This window comes from Eulemur rufifrons, chromosome 16 (genome assembly GCF_041146395.1).
Source record: "Eulemur rufifrons isolate Redbay chromosome 16, OSU_ERuf_1, whole genome shotgun sequence".
NCBI lineage: Eukaryota > Metazoa > Chordata > Mammalia > Primates > Lemuridae > Eulemur > Eulemur rufifrons.
In genome coordinates this window covers 96,348,372-96,367,676 of record NC_090998.1, presented here as the reverse complement: position 1 = coordinate 96,367,676, position 19,305 = coordinate 96,348,372, and the positions used below count along the sequence as shown (strand labels likewise).

Sequence of the window (19,305 nt, the reverse complement as noted above, 5' to 3'; positions counted from 1 at the left end):
GTCAGGCAGAGACGGGTCAGGTCCTGACTGGACGTCTCTGTCATCATGGAGAGGGGCGCGGGGGCAGCCAGCACCGTCTCGGGGACTCTGCAGCACTCGGGGGCCTCGGGGACTCCAGCAGTGTGGAGCCCCTGAGGCCGTTACGAGGATCACGTCACGCACAGTTCTGTCGCCCAGAGCGGGGGCTTGGCGCTGTACGAGTGCCTCCTGCCGGCCGCCCCCGCGCCCTCCGCTGGCTCCGCGGCTGCCCCCGCCTCGCTGTCCTCGCTGTCGTAGGGGGCCTCCAGCAGCTTCAGCACACGCCGCACCTGGGGGGAGGGTGGGGGGGGATCTGAGGCCGTCCGTCCCTCCCTCCCGGGGAGGGCGTGGGCAGGGGTGTCCTTGCCTCTGAGAAGTCTCCGCCCTCGGCAGCCTCGATGGCGTTCTGTGCGACGTAGTTCCTCAGCACGTACTTGGGGTTGTTGGCGCGCATCACACGCACACGCTCAGCCTGCCAGGCAGCAGCGTCCCCCACAGCCTCCTTGTCCCTGTCCAGCCGGGCTCTGCAATCACATCCGGGTCCGTGGCTCCTAGCTTCCCCCAGGCTACCTGTAGCCACCCTGGCGCGGCGACCCGGTGACCGCGGGCTCACCTGTACCGCTGCAGCCAGCTGGCCCAGTGCTCCCTGTTCCTGCTCTGCAGCTCGGCCGGGCTCAGCTGCTCCAGCCGGGCCTGCTGCTCCACGCGCTCCAGCTCCCTGGTGAGGTTCGCCCGCGTGCCCATGAGCGCAAACAGCTGTGGGTTCGACTGCGCCAGCATCAGCATCATGGACAGCTGCCTGCAGGTGGGCAGCACGAGGCCGTGTCCTGGGCTGCCGGGAGGCCCTGTCCCCACCCCAGCCTGGAGCCCTGCTGTGGGGACGAGCCCAGGTGGGCACCGGTGCCCCGTCCTGCGGAGGGCAGGGACGGTCTCTGCAGCTTGATGTCTCCCCCTGCATCCTGACAGAACGCCCGGATGACCCCAAGGTTTAACGCGTGTGGGCTGGTCTCTGCGATGACTTTTCCCCAGTGGGCTTCGCACTCGGCACGTCCTGCTGGCCTGTGCGCCCACGGCCCCCACTCCCCAAGTTCCTGTGTGACCAGGCTCTGCTCCGGCCACAACCGGCACCCTCCATGCACCACCCTGAGCATGGGAAGCACCCTGGACGGGACATGCTCTTCTTGTTGGGGACAGTGACAGTGCAGGAAAGCGTGGTCTGCCCGGGAATCTGAGCGCCCACCTTCCCTGGTAAACCAGAGACTGTTCTGGGAAACAAGACCACTGTCGCCCAGCTGTGCCGTCTCGTCCCCCACACCTGTCAGCATCCCTTGTCTTCTCTGTGACCAACGGTCCCAATGTCATAGGAGACAGGAGCTGACTGCCTCATCCTGGGGACACCCGGGCCCCTGCGCAGCCCCAGCCAGCTCTATCCCCAGTGTTCCCCTTGAACCCATTTTGTGAACGTTCCTTCCTTTCTGGAAACAAATTCCAAGGAAGCAAGACCCAGGCACCCACCGGGGATCCATCTGGGGTCGGAAGGCGAGTCTCAGCTCCTCCAGGGTGGCACACTGAGCGGTCAGCACGGCCAGGAACTCCTCCAGGTCCGGCGACGCCGGCTCAGCCGGGAAGGAGCTCAGGGAGCGGAAGGTGTTGGTGAAGTCGGCACCTGGGTGGAGCACAGGCTGCTCAGGGCGGGGGCAGGCACAGCCCCACGCTCCCCTCCCGCGCACCGGCCCAGACCGACCCCAGTCGGCGGCCTCTGCGCGTCTGCACCCAGCTCGACCTCCGTTCTCTGCGAACGGGTGTGAGAAGGTGCCATGCTGGGTGCCTGTTCCCAGCACCGTCGTGGGTCACCACTGCCTGCTTTGCACTCGACGCATGACAGTACGGGGAGGTTCTCAACCTGACTCGTTCAAACACAGTCACACATAACCATGGTAACCCGAAGATACTATCTAAAAGTTAAACACAAAAGGAACTGACAAGGGGATCAAAACAGTATTACTATTACAAAAACAACTAAACCAAAAGGTGGCAATAATGGAGAAAATGAGGGACAAAAAAGGTGTAAAACACAAATAGCAAAATGGCAGAAGCACTTGCTTTTCAGTAAGTACCTCACAGGTAAATGGATCAATCTCTCCACCGAGGGGCAAAACAGAGACACATTCAGCCCGTGCTGTCTACAAGAGATTGCAGTGTACTCAAAGGCCTAGGGTTGAAAGGGCAGGACGAAGAAAGGCCCGGCCGAGCGCCGTGTGGCTCACACCTCTAATCCCAGTGCTTTGGGAGGCCAAGGTGGGAGGATCCCTTCAGCCCAGGAGTTTGAGACCAGCCTGGGCAATACAGTGAGACCCTTTCTCTACCAAAAAAAGAACAAAAGTTAGCTGAGCATGGTAGTGGCATCTGTAGTCCCAGCTACTCGGGAGGCTGAGGCAGGAGGATCCCTTTAGCCCAGGAGTTGGAGGTTGCTGTGAGCTAGGCTGATGCCACAGTACTCTAGCCCGGGCAACAGACTGAGACTGTCTAAAAAAAAAAAAAAAAGAATACCATGAACAATTATATGCCAAAATTAGGTAACCTGGATGACAGAGACAAATTCCTAGAAACATACAAATTACCAAAACTGACTCAAGGAGAAACAAAAATCTTGACAGACCTAAATCTAAATAAAATGGTAAAAAGATTGATCAGTAATCAAAAACTTCCCAAGGAAAAAAGGCCAGGACCAAATGGCTTCACTGGTGAATTCTACCGAACATTTAAGGAAGAGCCAGTACCAATCCTCCTCAGAGTTTCTGGGAAAACTGGAAGAGAGAATACCCCCTAACTCGTCTGTGAGGCCGGCACAGCCTTAAATATCAAGGCCAACCAGACACTACGAGAAAAGAAAACTACAAGCTACTATCCCTTCTAGATGCAAAAATCCAGAAAATGGTAGCAAAATGCAGCAGGTTAAAAGGATCACAGCCACAGCTGAGCAGGAATTATCCCCAGAATACAAGGAGATACGAATGGAAGGCTAAAGCCGCAGGGTCATCTCCATCGCAAGGAAAAGCACTCGATAAAACCTGACAGCCGTTCATGGCAAAAACACTCAAACCAGAGAAAACGTCTGTCTGATGAAGCTGCGTGTAAAAGCTCACAGCCAACCACACACTGGGTGACGAACCACCGAGCACGTTCCCACTAAGATCAGGACAAGACAAGGATGCCCACGTGGGACACTTCTGCCCGATGCCCAGAAGTTCCAGCCAGAGCAGCTGAGCGGCTCCGCCCACGAGCCGGCAACCCCCCTGCCTGCGCGCAGACCTGACAGTGGGTCCGCAGATGTTTCCGTGACAACACCGCACAGCCGTGGAAAGCGGAAGCCCCCGAGTGTGCATGGCAGTGCCCACACAGCAGGGTGTCAGCCTCAGGCCGGGACAGAGTTCCGACAGGTACGTGGACGCACGCCGAGGTCGTCACGCTAAGTGACATAAGCCGGTCACGGAAGGACGCAGGCTGTGTCAGTCCACTCGCGAGGACCCGGCGCCATCGGACTCACAGACAGTAGAAGGGGGGGGGGCTGGGGGAGGGAGCTGGAGCTGCAGTTTGGGACGATGAGAATGTTCTGGAGGGGGTGTGGTGCAGTGCCCCTGAACTGTGCACCTAAAAAGGGCAAACTATAACCGCAATAAAACGCCGCGCCCTCGCCGCGGGGCGTGCGTGGCCCCTCACCGGTCAGGTGCATGGTCTCCAGCAGCTGGGCCACTAGCGCGGCGTCCTCCTCGTGCTGCGCGCCCACGAGGCCCAGCTTCCGGCGCATCTTCTGCAGGTGGTGCCTCCGGAACTCGGCGTCGAACTCCTCGGCCAGGACAGCCTCGCCCAGCTCGGGCGGCAGCTCCGGCTGCAGGGCCTCGGCCAGCTTCTGCAGGTTCCACTTGCAGACCTCGGGCTGCTTGCCGTAGGCGTAGCGGCCGGCGTTGTCGGAGGCGTTGCACACGTGCTCGGGGTCGTACCTGCCGCGCAGGGCGAGAGAGCAGTGGCACCGCCTGAAGGGACACGCCGGGGGCATGACGCAGGCCCTGGACGGGAGGCCAAGGCAGTGGCCATGGGTCCACCCTCTCCTGCCCTGTCCCATGGGGACCCTGTCCCCACAGTCTCAGGTCAAGGACCCCGGAGTTGCCCTCAACTCTCCTCCCCAGTCAGCCACCAGCTCCCGCCAGTCCTGCCCGAGCACGGGGAAGCCACGCCGGCTCCTGCTCACGTCCTTTCAATGCATTTTTTTTTTTCGAGGCAGAGTCTCGCTTTGTGGCTCAGGCTGGAGTGCCGTGGCATCATCACAGCTCACTGCAACCTCCACCTCCTGGGCTCAAGCGATCCTCCTGCCTCAGCCTCCCGAGCAGCTGGGAGTACAGGTGCACACCACCGTGCCCGGCTAATTTTTCTATTTTTAGTAGAGACGGGGTCTCGCTCTTGCTCAGGCTGATGTTGAACTCCTGACCTCAAGTGATCCTCCCGCCTCGGCCTCCCAGAGTGCGGGGATTACAGGCGTGAGACACTGCACCTGGCCTTAATCCATTTTCTTTTCTTTTAAAAGTATTATTTTTAACAGCCAGTCAAATTTAGCAGTGGGGGGTTGTATGCCAACTCCAGTGACAGGAATGTTAGTAAGTTCTGAAAACCCACTACCATCGGGCCGGCCTTTCACCCCATTTTCAGCCCAGCAGCAGAGGGACCCTTTTTAAAATGCTAGGACAGCGCGTGCTCAGAACCTGCCAGCGGATTTCTCCTTCCAGGAACGGCTGACCGGGCCTTGCCGAGAACTGAACATGGAACAAAATGTCACAGGGGCAGCAGCACGAGCCCTGAGGCCAGACGATGTCTTCCTGCCACCCCCAGGGGCCGGCTCTCGGGTAGGCCCAGGCCACTCACCTGTCCAGGAAGCCGAAGGGCCCGTAGTCGAGGGTGAGCCCCACGATGCTCATGTTGTCGGTGTTGAGCACGCCGTGGCAGAAGCCGACACACTGCCACTCGGCCACCATCCGCGCCGTGCGCCGCGTCACCTGGGCAGGGCAGACGCTGTTCGCGCCCTGCTGTGGGCCCCACCCTCTCTGGTCCCAGAGCAAGGCCCCCCCCCCCTTCTTCCCACCCCTGGACTAGCTGCGCCTCTCTGAGCGGATCTCACTCTCCGGGGACTTCCAGGGGCCTGTTCCAGGATCGTCTGTAATCTCCACCATGGGGAGACGAGAGTATTTTGCGAGGCAAGGACAGTTTTCCGAGTGGGTTGGAAAGTGGGTTCTAACCCCACTGATGCCATCTACTCTCTCACACGCCCACACACTTGGCTTTCACCCAGGGCAGGAAAACGAGGGAACCCTGGCATTCCCCAGCCTCAGGCCCCGTAGGAAGACCCCGTGGAAACCAGGAAGGAAGTTGCCACATCGCTGGGCAAAACCTGTCCTGGGTGCAGGTCACTGTGCCCTGCAGGCTGCTGTCCATCTCCCCTCTGGTGCACTAGGGCCAGGGTCTGGCCGTCCGCCCCGCGCACTTGACCCCTACGCGGCCCGGCACCAGCACGACTTCGAGACTAGCCCAAGAGGCAGGGCTGCACCCGAGGGCCCCTGGGCCCCGCGCCTCCCCCAGACAGCGAGGGCCTCGCTGAGCACAGGCCCTGCACACACGTCGCCTCCTGGATGCCACGGATGCTCCCAGGACTCGGGCAGCACCGTCCTGCTTCGTGGACAGAAAGACCAAGGCTGGGGGGCAGTGACTGGCTCAGGCCACCCGGCCATGTCTGTGCCAAGCCTGAGGCTGAGCCCCGCCGGCCCTGCCAGCGCCCCGCGGCCACATCGCTTGGCTACACGGAGTGGGCCGAGGTGGGGTCGAGGGACTGACCTCGCGCAGGACAGAGCCCCACAAATACCCGCTTGGCACCCACTGCTGCCCCCAAGCCACATGGTGAAATGGGCCTGCAGCTGGCCCAGGCGAGCTGCTCCACGGGTGGTCCGAGCCCCCCGGCCCCCACGCAGCCTGAGCCTTCCCCGCCCCCCCCAGTGCTGCAGGGCCCAGGCGACCAGGCGAGGCCCGGGCCCGCCCCGGGTGTACTGTCTGTGAGGCAGGGACCACGTCTGGCAGCTCTGGGGGGGACCGAGACCCAAGTCGGGACAGTCAGCGTCTCCCCCGAGTCAAAGCCCTGGGCTGGCTGCCCCAGGTGTGTGGCTGGGGCCCTGTGAGCGCTGACCCTGGGTGCGCCCGGCACCCAGCAGCGCGTCCCCCCGCCTCCCCCCGCCAGCCGCTTCCCTCCTGCCGAGGCCCTGCTGGGTGCGCCCAGCACGAGAGCAGACACACAGGCCCGTCGGCGCCACGGCACCAGTGACCCTGGGCCTTGGGGGAAGTCGGCCCACGAGGCCCAGGGAGAGGAGGGGGCGGCCCAGAGGAGGGCAGGGACCCCGGGGAAAGCCCCTGTCCACAGCCAGCGTGACCGTGTGCTCCGCAGCAGGCGAGGGCCCCGCCGCCACCCACCTCCCGGAAGAAGGCCGCGTTCCTCTGCACCCTGTCGCCGGCGTGGGCGGCCTGGATCTCGGGGTAGAAAGAGCTGATCACGTAGTCCAGCAACTGCACGCGGATGTCGTTCCTCCCCACGCTGGGGCCCGCGCGCCCTGTGTGCTCATCTGTGGGCTTAAAAATCTCAAAGGATCCGAACCTGGAGGGAAGACTGGAGTTTTCAATGGGTCAACAGGACCCAGCCCCTTGTGAAGATAAAAAACAAAGAAGTTACGGCTACTCGATCTTGTAGCCCTACAGCAGGAAGAGAACCCTGATCAAAACAAAAGCAAACGAGCGACCCAAACGCATCCTGGCCTTAGACGACACACACAGACCGTTTCACGCCTGCAGCCAGCACTGAGCACGGCCTGTCCCCGCAGGCCGGGGCACGTGTGGGTCCGTCCCCACCCGCCCGACTCGCGGGAGCTGCGTGTTCTTCCACGCGAGGGACACAGCCTGTCTCGGCACCCGGGGGGAGGGCAGGGCCAGCTGCAAGGGACACTGTGCCAGGAGTGGACAGCGGCCCTCTGACCAGGTGACTGTCCCCCAGGGAACCTCAGCCAGCGTCTGGGCATGTTTTCATTGTCACAACCGGGGTCACTACTGGCGACTGGTGGGCAGAAGCCGGGAATGCTCTCAACGCTCCGCAAGGCACAGGACGGCCACGTTGAAATGCCCACCGGGCCGCAGTGTGGGGGGTCTCTTGCGGGGAGCCAGGTCCCCTGCCCCAGAGACCAACACAGTCAGCCTCAGGCACGGGCGGCCCCGGCAGGTGCGGAGAAGCCCAAGACCGACAAGGACCTCTGGGCAGCTCGGTCCAGGAGGTCAGCACTGAAAAGGTGTCGGATGCCAGGCCACAGGTGACACCGGAGACCAGCAGGCTCACGTCAAGGACAGGGACCAGCCCCAAGGGGGTCCACACCGGCCAGCGCTGGGCCATCCGCAGGATGGCAGCCAGGCACGGGAACACGCCACACAGGGGAGGCCATTTCCTTGGTGACGTGCGAGCAGGTCCTTGTCGTATCTCCCAGACAGCGGCTCTGTGCGCCTTCCCGGAACCTCACGCTCGGCAGACCTCCCAGGAAGTACCACTCGGGCCCCTGGCGCCCAAGCTCCTGGCTGGGACAAGGGCCTGGACGGGGACCGTGGGCACAACCGTCCACACACAGGACAGGACCCCGAACCGGACAGCCACGTGCCTTTCTCGCCCTAAATCTCTCCCAGCGGGTGGGAAGCATACACTTCGTGGACAGGCTGCTTCTGAGAATGCTTGGGGACAGCTGACCCTCTAAGAGCCCAGGGCCGTCACCTCGGTTTATTGCTTCTACGAGACGTCCTAGCGGCGTAAGCACAGAGCTCCCCTGGCTGCAAGCAAGTGCACACAGACAGGCCTAAAGGACCCCGGCATTACCTTATAAAAGTAGGAGCTATACGCAACACAACCGTGCACTTTTCATATTTTGGATTACCATCATAGAACACGTCGCGCAGCACCGTGGACTCGGACGTGACGCAGGCCCCAGCCCGCGTGGTGGGGATGCCCAGGTGGGACATGGCCTCGCTGCACAGGAACTCCCGGATGCTGGAACGCAGGACTTTGCGCCCGTCAGCCTGTCTGAAACCAAACACGGGAGTTCACCGTGCAGGCCGGGCCAGGAGCAGCGAGCGGTCAGGAGGGAGAACGACTTCCAACCCACACGAACATCCCGCAGACGCGCTGCGTGACCCCACACGCCGTGAGCCCGGCATGGCCCGGTCCGGCAGCCACAGCACACAGCGCTGGCCCGCGGCCGGGGACGCGTCAAGCTGAGGACGGCCCAGCCGCCAGGGCAGCACGAGGCCCCCGAGAAAGACCCAGTGGCTCCCAGCACACGCTCGAGCCTGCGGTTCTGTTTGTGCGGGGTGTTTCACAGAAACACAGGAGTCCACGCGTGCACAGCAGCACTGTCTGTAGCAAACACTGAACACCACCCACGAGGAGTGGACACAAAAGCAAGTGCCCCTTAGGGCGCACGCTGCCCTGTTCCCAGCCGCCACCTCACTGCCATCGGCCTCCGACGCCAGCTCCCACGGCAGGAGTGGGGGCACGGAGGTGTCCACGCCGTGGCTGGCACACGCAGACGTCACACGCCACGCTGCAAAGCGCTCGGGAAGCGACTGGTGACAAAAGCCACTGGCGAGAGTGCGCCCTCTGCTGACGGGTGACGCACCCGCCCCAACCTGGTGCCGGGCGCTTGGCGGAATCCGCGGTTCTCAGAAACCCGCCACACTTGACCCGCAAAGTCCCCTTGCGGCATCTGCTGTGACAGTGCGGGGCTGACACGGATGGGCGTGGCCGCGGTGCCTCGCAGGTGCCCGTGGTCGGCCGTGTGGAAGCCGCCAGCCTGTGCTGGCCACGCCAAGCGGGACAGAAGCAGGCATCGAAGATTTTCCATTTTCATTTGTGTGTGAATTTTTAACACAGATGTGCGCACACAAAGCAGGAATGCAAGTCAAAACGCTCCAGGGAACGAGTCTTGGCAGTTCAGCTTAGAACAATGATAAGTAAACCTGTTAAATTTTTCGGGACAACGTCAGCATTTGGATTTTTAAGAAACAAGAGAATGTCTCATTGACAGGAAAAGAAAACGCAGAATATGAGAAAGGACGGTGGTGGCCGCGGCCTGGGCGAGCCTCGCGCTCGGCCCTCCTGGTGACAGGGCAGGCGGGACACGCTGACCCATGCGAACCAACACAGCCAGCCTGGCGCTGTGGCCGCGGCCGGACCCGGGTTGGGACACAGCAGTGTCCAGGACCCTCCTGCGCAAGAAGGCACCTGCGACAACTTAGAAACGTCTCTCTGTGAGGAATGAAACCTCGTGGGAAGACAACGTGCACGAGCTCCGTCGGGCCTGGACGCCGGGCCACATGGAGGCACCACGGGCACCTGCTGCCGGAGGCCGGGAGGGCCGGGCCGAGGGTCAGAAGGGACTGAGCCCAGCCCAGCGCTCGGGGCTCCACAGGCCTCCGTGGCCCTGGGCACACCGGGACCTGCCACGCCCACACCTGGGAGCCCCAGTGTGAGCTGGACGCCGGGCCTGGCCAGGCAGTCGCCACAGGCTCAGCTGTGCCCAGGCTGCTCCGGGACTGCACCGGCCCAGGCCAGGGGGCCCAGGGCACCCTCGGTCCCGCCTGCTCTCCGCCTGTCTCCTCCTGGAGTGTGGCAGGAACTGTGCCAGCGCCTGAAGGCCAAGGTCATCTGTCCTGTGGCTCCACCCTCCCTGGCTGTGGGACCAGTCCTTCGTCCCACTAGATGCCCCAGTAAGCCCGGAGCCAGTGAAGCCGGCACAGCCAGAGCTAGTCCTGAATCTGGAGAAAACAGTCTGAAACAAGCAGTCTTGCCGGCCGGGGCACGGCCCCCAGAACCCGCCAGAACCGGATGTGGCCACACAGCAAGGGCAGAGGCCTCAGGTGGACACGTCCGACAGCCCCTCCCCCGCACCGTGCATGACACTGGCGCCCCCACGTGGCCCCACGAGGAACAAGCGCCTCTGCGCCTGCGGGAGGGGCCGTCCCGAAGCCCAGCACCCCCAACATCCCTGAAACCCGAAACCCACACCGAAACCCACACCGCAGGCCCCGGCAGGACTGGCCTCAGGCCACTCACAGCCACTTTGGACTTTGGCCCCAAGTCCTGGAGAACTTTTGAGGCCAGGGACCCTGGGACACACTGGGGGGAGGTGTGTGGGCCTGAGTCAGGGTCAAATGACTGATCCCTTCGTTTTCAATGTTTTTATCATGGTCAAGTACACATAAAATTTACCGTCCGAACCACTTCTCAGTGTGCACATCGGCAGCACCAGACACATTCGTGACATCGCACAACCCTCCCTGACCCCCACACATCTGCAGGAACCCTCCGGTCTTGTGACCTTGCAGCTCTGTCCCCGTCAAACATTAACTCCCAGTCCCCCAACCAGGGCCCTGGCAGCCCCACGCGCACCACACCACACACCACACGGCCTCGGCCTGGCTCCCGCTCTCCGCAGTGTCCGCAAGGTTCACCCGTGTTGCAACACGTGTCAGGACTTTCTCCCCAAGGCTGAACGGTATTGTCTGCGTACACACTCTGTTCATCCGGTCACCCGCACACGGGCAGGTCACCCGCAGACGGACACTCGGGCTTCTTCCCGCTTTCTGGCGGTGAGGATGACGCTGCCGTGAGCACGCGTGTGCTCATGTCTCCTGGAGACCCCGCAGGAGACGGCTGGGTCGCATGGCCGTTCCGTGTTCAAGTTTCTGAGGGAGCACCGTCCGGTCTCCCACTGTGGCCCTGTCACTTTACATTCCTGCCAGCAGTGCACGCGGCTTCCGGTTCCTCCGCATCCTCACCAACACTTACTTCTTCAATAACTGCCATCCTGTGAGGTGTGAGGTAGCGTCTCACTGTAGTTTTGCTTTGCATTTCCCTAAACATTGGTGAAGTTGTGCATCTTTTCATACGCTTACTGGCCATTTATGTAAGTCTTTGAGGAAATGTCAAGTACTTTGCCCATTTTTGAATTTTGTTGTTGAGTTTTGAGAGTGTCTTTTTATACATAATATTTTTCATGTGGTCTAATTTGTCCATCTTTGTGGCAAAAGCTTAGGCAAAAAATGGTCATCCAATAAATCACTGCCAAAATCTAAAGTCATTATTTGCTCTTATGTTTCTTTTTAAGTTTTCTAGCTTTAGCTCGTACGTTTGTTTCACGCGCACTGGGATGATTCTTGTTCCTGGTGTAAGGCAAGGGTCCAGCTTAATTCCTGTGTATGCACATACCCAGTTGTCCAGCAGCACTTGTTGAAAAGACTGTCCCTTCCCCGCTGAATGCTCTTGGCACCCTGGCCAAAAATCATTTGTCCCTACGAATGAGGGCTTGTTCCTGGGCTCTCTGTTCCAGTGGTCTATGTAGCTGTCTTTTTGTCAGCACCACACTGTTTTGATTACTGTAGCTTTGCAGTAAGTTTTCAATCAGGAAGCGTGAGTTCTCCAACTTTGTTCTTTTTCAAGATTGTTTTGGCTATTCAGGGTCGCTTGAGATTCCATATGAACATTAGGATGGGTTTTCCTATTTTTGCAAAAAATATCATTGGGATTTTGACAGGGATGGCACGGAATCTGTGGATCACGTTGGGTGCTGTGGACAATTTAATGACATGAATTCTTCGAGCTGGGAGCAGGGGCTCCTCCTGTAATCACAGTGACTTGGGAGGCTGAGGCAGGAGGATCACTTGAGCCCAGGAGGTTCAAGGCTGCGGTGAGCTGTGATTATGACACTGTATTCCAGCCTGGGCAACAGAGCAAGACTGTGTCTCCTAAAAAAATTGTCTTCCAATCCATAAACATGGGATGTGTTTCCATTTATTTATGTAGTCTTCAATTTCTTTCAGCAATGTTTTATAGTTCTCATTGTGTAAGTCTTCCTTCTCACAGCCATTACAGACTTTAGACTGAATCTTGGGGAACTGTTGAGGCCAGGGACACTGGGACACATGGGGGAGAGTCATAGGAAGAGCCTGAGTAAGGGTCAAAGGACCCTTTTCTTTTTCTTTTTTGGGAGACAGGATCTCCCTCTGTGGCCCAGGCTGAGTGCAGTGGTGTCATCACAGCTCACTGCAGCCTCTGACTCCTGGGCTCACGTGAAGTCCTGCCTCAGACTCTTGAGTGGCTGGGACTGCAGGCGCCACCACCATGGCTGTGCCTGGCGAATTAAAAAAAAATTTGTTTTTGCAGAGACAGGTTCTTGCTATGTTGCCTAGTTTGGTCTTGAACTCCTGGCCTCAAACAATTCTCCTGTCTTAGCCTCCCAAAGTGCCAGGATTATAGGCATGAGACACCACACCCAGCCCCCTTTTCTTTTTAAAGGGAAAAATGTTCTAGCAGACCTCAGGTCTGGAAAGACTGACTTAATTTAAAACTCAAGTCTTCAAATATAAAAAGCATCTTCCAACAACAGATTACTCTCACAAAAAGGCTTGTCTTTATAACTTATTACAATGAAAAATATAGTCTGAAGATGCTCAGGGAAGCAGCAGGCCCCAGGCTGAGAAGCAATCACACATCATCCCAAGGGTCAGAGACTCGCCCACCGGCCCCTGGTGCAGAAAACTCTAAGCAGGTTGCTGGAGGTGGGGGGGGGGGGCGCCAGGTCTGCACTCAGTAAACTTCTCAGACACAGACGGGAAGGTCTGGAGACTGGGGGATGAGGAGGAGCCAGTTAGTCTGAGGATCTGGCGATGTCCCGCCTGGCAGAGGGGGTGCGGAGGGACAGGGATGAGAACACAGGGAGTGGCCAGATGGGAGATGGATTTAGTAATTCGTTGAACATAAAATGCCAGCTTACATGTATTTATTTAGTCATTCAACAGGCATTTAAAGAACGTGCATTAAGTATATGAATTGTTTAGTGGAAAAGAGCAAAACAGATCTAAGTGCCGTCTGTACACAGAAGGCAGGACAGCACATGGGAGGGGCTACCGCTGGGCCGGCTGTCCTGCTATTGAGGACTGAACTCTGATCTTTTCCTTCTGCTCAACTTCCTTCCTAAGGAGGCCAGATGAGTCAGGCTCACAAATGGTAAAATCCCACTAAGCGGGTTTTTGTTAACCAAATACAGTGTGGTTTACTGCCCAGCCTGATTCCAGTACAGCATTAGCAGCACCTGAAAGCTAGAAAGCCCCACCCCCCATCTTAACTCAAGCAGCCCAGCAGATCCTTACCTTAACTTAAAAGATTCTCCTGTCTGGACCTCCCAGAGTGCTCACACCTGTATCTTAAGTTAAGCATTTCCTTTCTGGTCTTTTAGATAAAGCCAACTGTCAGCCAAAGAATCTTCAAACCCACCTATAAGCTGTAAGCATCCCCCCTAGAGATGTCCCACCTTTTTGGGCCAAACCAATGTGTGATTCCCACGTATTGATTTATGAATTTACCTGTGACCCCTGTCTCCCTGAAATGTATAAAACCAAACTGTAACCCAGCCACAGCGAGTCCACTTGCTCAAGGCCTCTTGGGCGTGGTCCAGGTCATGGTTCTCAAATTTGGCTCAGAATAAACTTCTTTCAAACATTTCAGAGTTTGGATTTTTCCATCCACACTATGGACCACCTGTGTGCCCCCATGCAGGAATCTAAACATGGCCCACCTCACTTGGGGGTCAAGCAGGACTGTCCCCTAAGAATGTCCACGGCGGCGGGGGTCTGAAGAGTCCCCCAGCCCCCAAACAGGCCTCTGAAAGAAGCACGTGGCAGGGCGTGTTGACCACAGGCAGCCGCCACCCCTCTCCGAGCACCTTGCGACCCGACCGGCGCCCAGCAGACCGGCAAACGCGAGCGCGCGACTCGTGCAAGGGACTCCACAGTCCTTGGCGAGCTCACGAGAACGGAGCACGGGCGGCCGTCAGCTCCGCGCTCTCAGAGGGGAACGAGGCGCTCCACCTCCGGGAGAGGCGGCGGGACCCCCGCACCGGGCCGGTCCAAGGGGCAGCGGCGCCGGCCGCGCAGCCCCAGCCTCCGCCTCCCGCCCTGGCCTCAGGGCACCGTCCTGGTTGCGCCTCTTCCCTTCGTCGGGCAGGACCGCGCCCTGCCGTCCCCCCCCCCCCCGGGAAAGGCCCACCTGGGGAAGAGCCCGCCCGGGGAAGGACCCACCTGGAGAAGGGCGTGGGGCCCGCGCCCTTGAGCTGCAGCTCCCAGCGTTCGCCGGCCGCCGTGCACACCTCGCCCAGGTACATGGCGGCGCCGTCGCCCAGCTGCCCGGCGAACTGGCCGAACTGGTGGCCGCAGTAGCAGTGCGCGGCCGGCTCGGCGCCCGGCAGCAGCGCGTTGCCGCTGAAGAAGAGCGCGGCCTCGGCCTCCGTCTCGGCCTCGCGGGCGGCGGGCGGCGCGTCCAGGCCCAGCAGCGCCAGCGCGGGCCCCGACAGCGCCACGAGGCGCGGCTGCCGCAGCGGGGCGGGCTGCACGCGGCTGAAGCAGGCCCCGGGCACGGGCCGCGGCGCGGACGGGGCGCCCTCGGGGCCCGGCGGCGGCGTCTCCACGGGCAGCGCGCGCAGGGCGCGGTTGTCGAAGCGCAGCCCCGCCAGCCAGCGCGGAGCGGGCTCCATGGCGGCGCCGCGGCAGGGTGCGCGCGGCGAGCGGTGGCGGCCGAGAGGCAGCGACCCGGCGCGGGCGGCCACGAGCGAGGCCCCGAGCCCAGCCCTGCGCGCGGCCATCGGCGGCGCTGCTCTTGGCGGAAGCCCGCGCGCTGCGCCCCGCCCCGCGCGCCCGCAGCCCAATCGCCAGCGGGCAGAGGACCCCGCCGCGCCTGCGCGGGCCGCGCCCCCAGGGCCCTGGCTCTGATTGGCTGCCGCTCCGCCCGTCCGCGCCTGCTCCGGGCCTGCCTCTGGCGCACGCGTGGTGGGAGGCTGCGCGTTCTCCGAGCCCGGCGCGGGGTACCCGGGAACGCAGCGGAGAGCTGGACGGGCCAGAGGGGCCTGGGATGACCGCTGGAGGGACATCCCAGAATGACTTCGTAACGGGCCGGCAGGTTCCTGGAAGTCCGACCCGGCTGACTCGTGACGGTCCGCACTGCTCCAAGTGGGGTGACATGAGTTATGTGCCCCCCAAAGACCACCAGGCGAGCTCCCCAGCTCAGGGCGGAGCCAGGGCCAGCCCCAGCCCCCGCCGCGCTGAGGGTCCGCCCTGCATTGCTCAGCGGGCCGTGCACCGGGAAGGAGGGACAGAGCCGGCGTTTGCCCAGGTCCGGCTCAGGGCCAGCGGTAGGCAGCCCCGCAGCGGGCTGCGCTGGACGTGCTGACCCACGGCTGACTGTTCCTGGGACCAGTAGGCACCGAGTAGGGGCTGGTCACCCGAGACTATGCATTGGGACAGTTCTGCACCAGGAAGAGCTCCAGGGTGGAGCCACAGCAGAGCGTGGACGAGGCTCTGGCCGGTGCCCTCCTGGGGCGAGGCCTGCCCGGAGCTGACTGAGCATGCGCACCGGGTCCCATGCCCCTGCGAGCGCCTTGCCATCGGTGCCTCCGGCCACCCTGGGGTGTTCCTCGCCCTGCATTTCACTCTGAAATGATCTCGTTTCCTTACGTCCCTGTTTCTTGTGTCTCTCTCACCTGCAGGCTGGGAGGGCAGGAACCTGATCGTTGGGCCGCCGGTTCCCCCAGCGCCCAGTGCTCAGAGACACCTCCAGCAGGGCTAGGGTGGGGTGAACACAGGAGTTTGGGGTGGATGTGACCGACTGAACGAGCTCAGCCTACCCTGAGCTGACCCCCTTCCAATGTCCTCCCCACCTTGGTCCTGAAGTAAAACCCGAGACCCTGAGCTGGGCCCAGGGATCCTGGACACACCAGCTCCCTCCTGGCTGGGTTACCCTTCTTTTGACTGCGGTAGAGACAGCCTTTATTGGTTCCAACTCGAAGTGCAAGAGGAGGACAGGACAGCTCCCGCTCCGGGTCTGCAGACTCTGCCGCCCTCCCTAGGTTACTCTTCATTCCAGCAATCCCTCCACTCTACACTTCACAGAGCCACCTCTGGAACTTTCTCCTGGGGCCACAACATGGCCTTCCAAGACCCTGTGTGAACCCAGCCCTGCCCCTGTGGGGCTGCGACATCAGTAAATGCCCCACTACCTTCTGCGGAGGGGGACGGCGTGGTGAGGTCCCAGGGAATAGTGGGTGCTGGGCCGCAGCCCTCTCCAGCAGTGGGCAGCAGCCCCGCCCTTTAAGGAGTGCCCGAGGCCCGTCGTCTCTGGGGTCTTCCCCACCTGGCCTGCTGGCAGATCCGCCTGCCTCAGTTTCTGGCGTCCTGCTCTGTAACTGCCATGCGAGACCTGGCCAGAGCCTGGCGTTACCCCTTCCTCCTTCCCAGCCCCTGGGCTCTCCTGACCCATTTCTTCTCCCCCAGATCAATCTTGTCCACACTCTGGAATCCGGTGGGACTGGGTTATTGGGTCCATGAGTATCGGTGGTCAGGGTCCCAGCAGGTCGGCATGGATGAGCAGAGGTTCTCCTCAGCCCTATGACTGGGCCTCTGGCCTCACCATTGAGCTCCTGCATGGCTCCCTCCAAGAAGCCCTCCAGGGTGCCTTCTGCTAGCCAGGGAACTAGTGGCTGGGCTGAGTGGAGGCTGAGCCAGCCCCTTCCCCATCCTGACACAGAAGGAGGCAGCAGCAGACACCAGGGCGTGAACATTTAATGAGCGAGGCTTCACCCACCTGATGCCAGCTGGTGCCTGGGCCCCGTAGGTCTGAGTGGTGTGAACGCACAGCGTGCTGGCACGCGGGGCCCACTCGTCACTGCCCACGGCCCCACGCAGGCTGGGCCAGTTCCCTGCGTGCTCTGGCCACGGCCCGTTGAGGCTGGCCTGGCCGCAGGTGCTGTACCAGCAGCCGGTGCCTAAGTGATCACGGCTGCAGCTGGTGACGCGGGTGCCGTCCACACAGCTTGTGCAGCGGCCACGGTCGCGGTCAAGTGTGCTGAAGGCACTGCCCTCCTGGTTGTCACTGTCGCCAGAGCCCCGGCATCCATCCCCTGCATGGCGTGGGTGGTGGGTTCAGCGATGCCTCGGCATCTGGGACCCCCGGGCAGGCACTTGGGAGCAGCAGCCTTTCCCAGTGTGGAGGCTGGGGAAGCTGGGGGTCTCTGTGGTCCCAACCTCCCCTCCCTGTCCTGATCCCGTTTAAGCACCCCCACTCCCAGCCTGCTAGAGCATCTCGGGAAGGGAGAGTCCCTTGGCGGCAGTGGAGGTGGCCAGGAGAGCTCCTGCCCTTCCAGAACTCACCGGCATGCCCCGAGTACGGACCCAGGGTCAGCTGGTAAAACTGGTGCTCGCTGTGCACGTGGAAGTTGTCATAGTGGGCCCAGAGCGTGAGGTTGTCCCGTCCTGCAAGTCCACACTCAGTTCGGTCTGCAGGCCGGCTGGGAGGTCCGGTCTGAGATGAGCTCCAGCCCCAGCCAGTGGTCACCTGCAGGAGTGGCCACCGGGCTTGGGCCTGCACCCCCCTGCCCTCCCGCTGCCCCCCCGTGTCTGCTTGACATATTCTAGGGCCCCTGCCGCCGCCCGCACCCCTGCCCTGTGTTCCTGGAGGGGCTCGAGCTACAGCCCGGGCCTCGTGGGCAGCACAGCCTCCTCCCTCCCGTGTCCGAAGCCCTCCTTGTACTCCTGCCAGCACCCCTCGAAGTCCAGGGGCTTCTCCCCGCCCCAGTCTCGACTCCGAATCACCGTCCAGCCACCGTCCTCGTGCATGTCACACAGAACCTGGCATGGACAGAGGCAGTCGCCACCTTGGCTGTCCACACAGGCTTGCCCTTCCCTCGCCCTTCAGAGGACCTGCCCACTCCCCCAAGCACTTCGTGTTTGAAAAGTGCTGCCTTATGGTTTTTCTGCTTATCAATGTAATAGGAGCACGCGCGGTCATAGAAATTCACTTTCAGAAATGGGGTGAAGACCAACAGTGTCACCCAGGCCCCGCCCACGGGTGACGTTGTCATTTCCTTCTGCTTTGTGCTGCGCTGTTCCCTTCACTTCTTGTCCTGGACCCCTCTGCTGCCAGTCGTCGGGGTCCTCTCTGATCTGTAAGCAACCGCAGTGCCGCGAGTTCTTTGCTCATGCCCATGGGGTGACATTTAGGTCCCCGGCCCAGCGCTCAGCGGACGCTCCTGTGCCCGGGTGTGTCAGGAGGAAGCCAGGGCACCCCTAGCAGAGCCAGGCTCTTCTTTTGCCAACCACGAACGTTAGTGCCTCTTTTGCTTTTGCCAAACCGATCGGCGCAACACATCTCACTGGTCCCCCCGTGCTGTCGGGCGGTGGCCCTGGATGGGCCGCTCACCTGGAAGGGGGCGCTGGCCCCCGCTGGCTGGACGGTGTACATGCTGCTGCCGGCCCTGGGGTCGTCCCCCCAGAACTGAGAGCAGTCCCTCCCCACCAGGGGTGCAGAGCCAGGCGGGTTTGTCCTCTGAAAAGACCCAGACGATCCGCCTCCCTCGCCTCCCTCGGTGCTGGCAGGCAGCTGCCACTGCCCCTCATCTCAGGACACAGCTGTTCCCTTTCCCAAGTGGCGGTGCCTTGGCCCCCCGGTGGCTCTGCCCCGCTGCCCCCAGCCCTGGCTGGGGCTTCAGTTCTGCCTTCCTTCTGCGGTCCCAGACCCCTCTCACCCACAGGTCCAACATGGCCCAGACCTGCTGCCCTGGGGGTCTGCCGGGGCGGTCCCCCTTCCCCAAACCCACGTGTCCCGACAAGGGACTAGAGCAGCCTGTCCTGGTGCCCTGCCTGGGCCCCCCAGGGAGCTGCAGATTGGACAGGGCCCCTCCTTCCCACGCCCCACCAGCCAGACCTTGGGGTTCCAGCAACACTGCCTGCACCTGTGGGGAGCAGACCCTGGTCAGGGCAGGCTCGGCAGCCCTGCAGCTCCCAGCCCACCCCTGGGGCTGAGGCCCCGCCGTTGGCTGCTCTTACCAGTCCTCGCTGCTGCAGCGTCCAGCTGGCCCAGGCCAGAGAGAGGTAGGGGACAGCCAAATCCAGGACAGGGTGGGCAGCCATGCTCCCTGGGGGGCAGACGTGGGGACCGGCCACCCAGCAGTGAAGCCCCTGCACCCCACCTCCCTCCACACTCACCGTTGGTCTCGAGCTGGGCAGGTGTGGCTGGGCCTTTTGTTCAGACCACCGGCCGGCACCGCCTCCTCGCCGGGCCAGGGTGGGGCGCTGAGCAGGGCGGGAGCCCCTCCGAGCCTCCCTCGGCTGGCGCCCTGC

The 19,305-nt window shown here is 61.5% G+C and overlaps 2 protein-coding genes across 2 annotated transcripts; both read right to left on the bottom strand.

The window, feature by feature from the left end:
* Nucleotides 1–63: 63 nt before the first annotated feature.
* On the bottom strand, nt 64–15,675 carry SELENOO (selenoprotein O). The gene is made up of 9 exons (XM_069491642.1): nt 14,218–15,675; nt 7,961–8,164; nt 6,526–6,706; nt 4,936–5,066; nt 3,739–4,019; nt 1,534–1,684; nt 632–817; nt 386–542; nt 64–308 (listed from the first exon to the last, which is right to left on the bottom strand). The coding sequence occupies exons 1-9, from the start codon at nt 15,060–15,062 to the stop codon at nt 141–143; spliced, it is 2,304 nt and encodes a 767-aa protein (XP_069347743.1). The 5' UTR covers nt 15,063–15,675; the 3' UTR covers nt 64–140.
* Nucleotides 15,256–19,095, bottom strand: LOC138397355 (uncharacterized). The gene is made up of 7 exons (XM_069491275.1): nt 19,012–19,095; nt 18,386–18,460; nt 18,033–18,129; nt 17,338–17,793; nt 16,711–17,087; nt 16,188–16,190; nt 15,256–15,378 (listed from the first exon to the last, which is right to left on the bottom strand). Exons 1-7 carry the CDS (start codon nt 19,093–19,095, stop codon nt 15,256–15,258), a joined length of 1,215 nt encoding a protein of 404 aa, XP_069347376.1.
* Between the last annotated feature and the right edge of the window lie 210 nt (nt 19,096–19,305).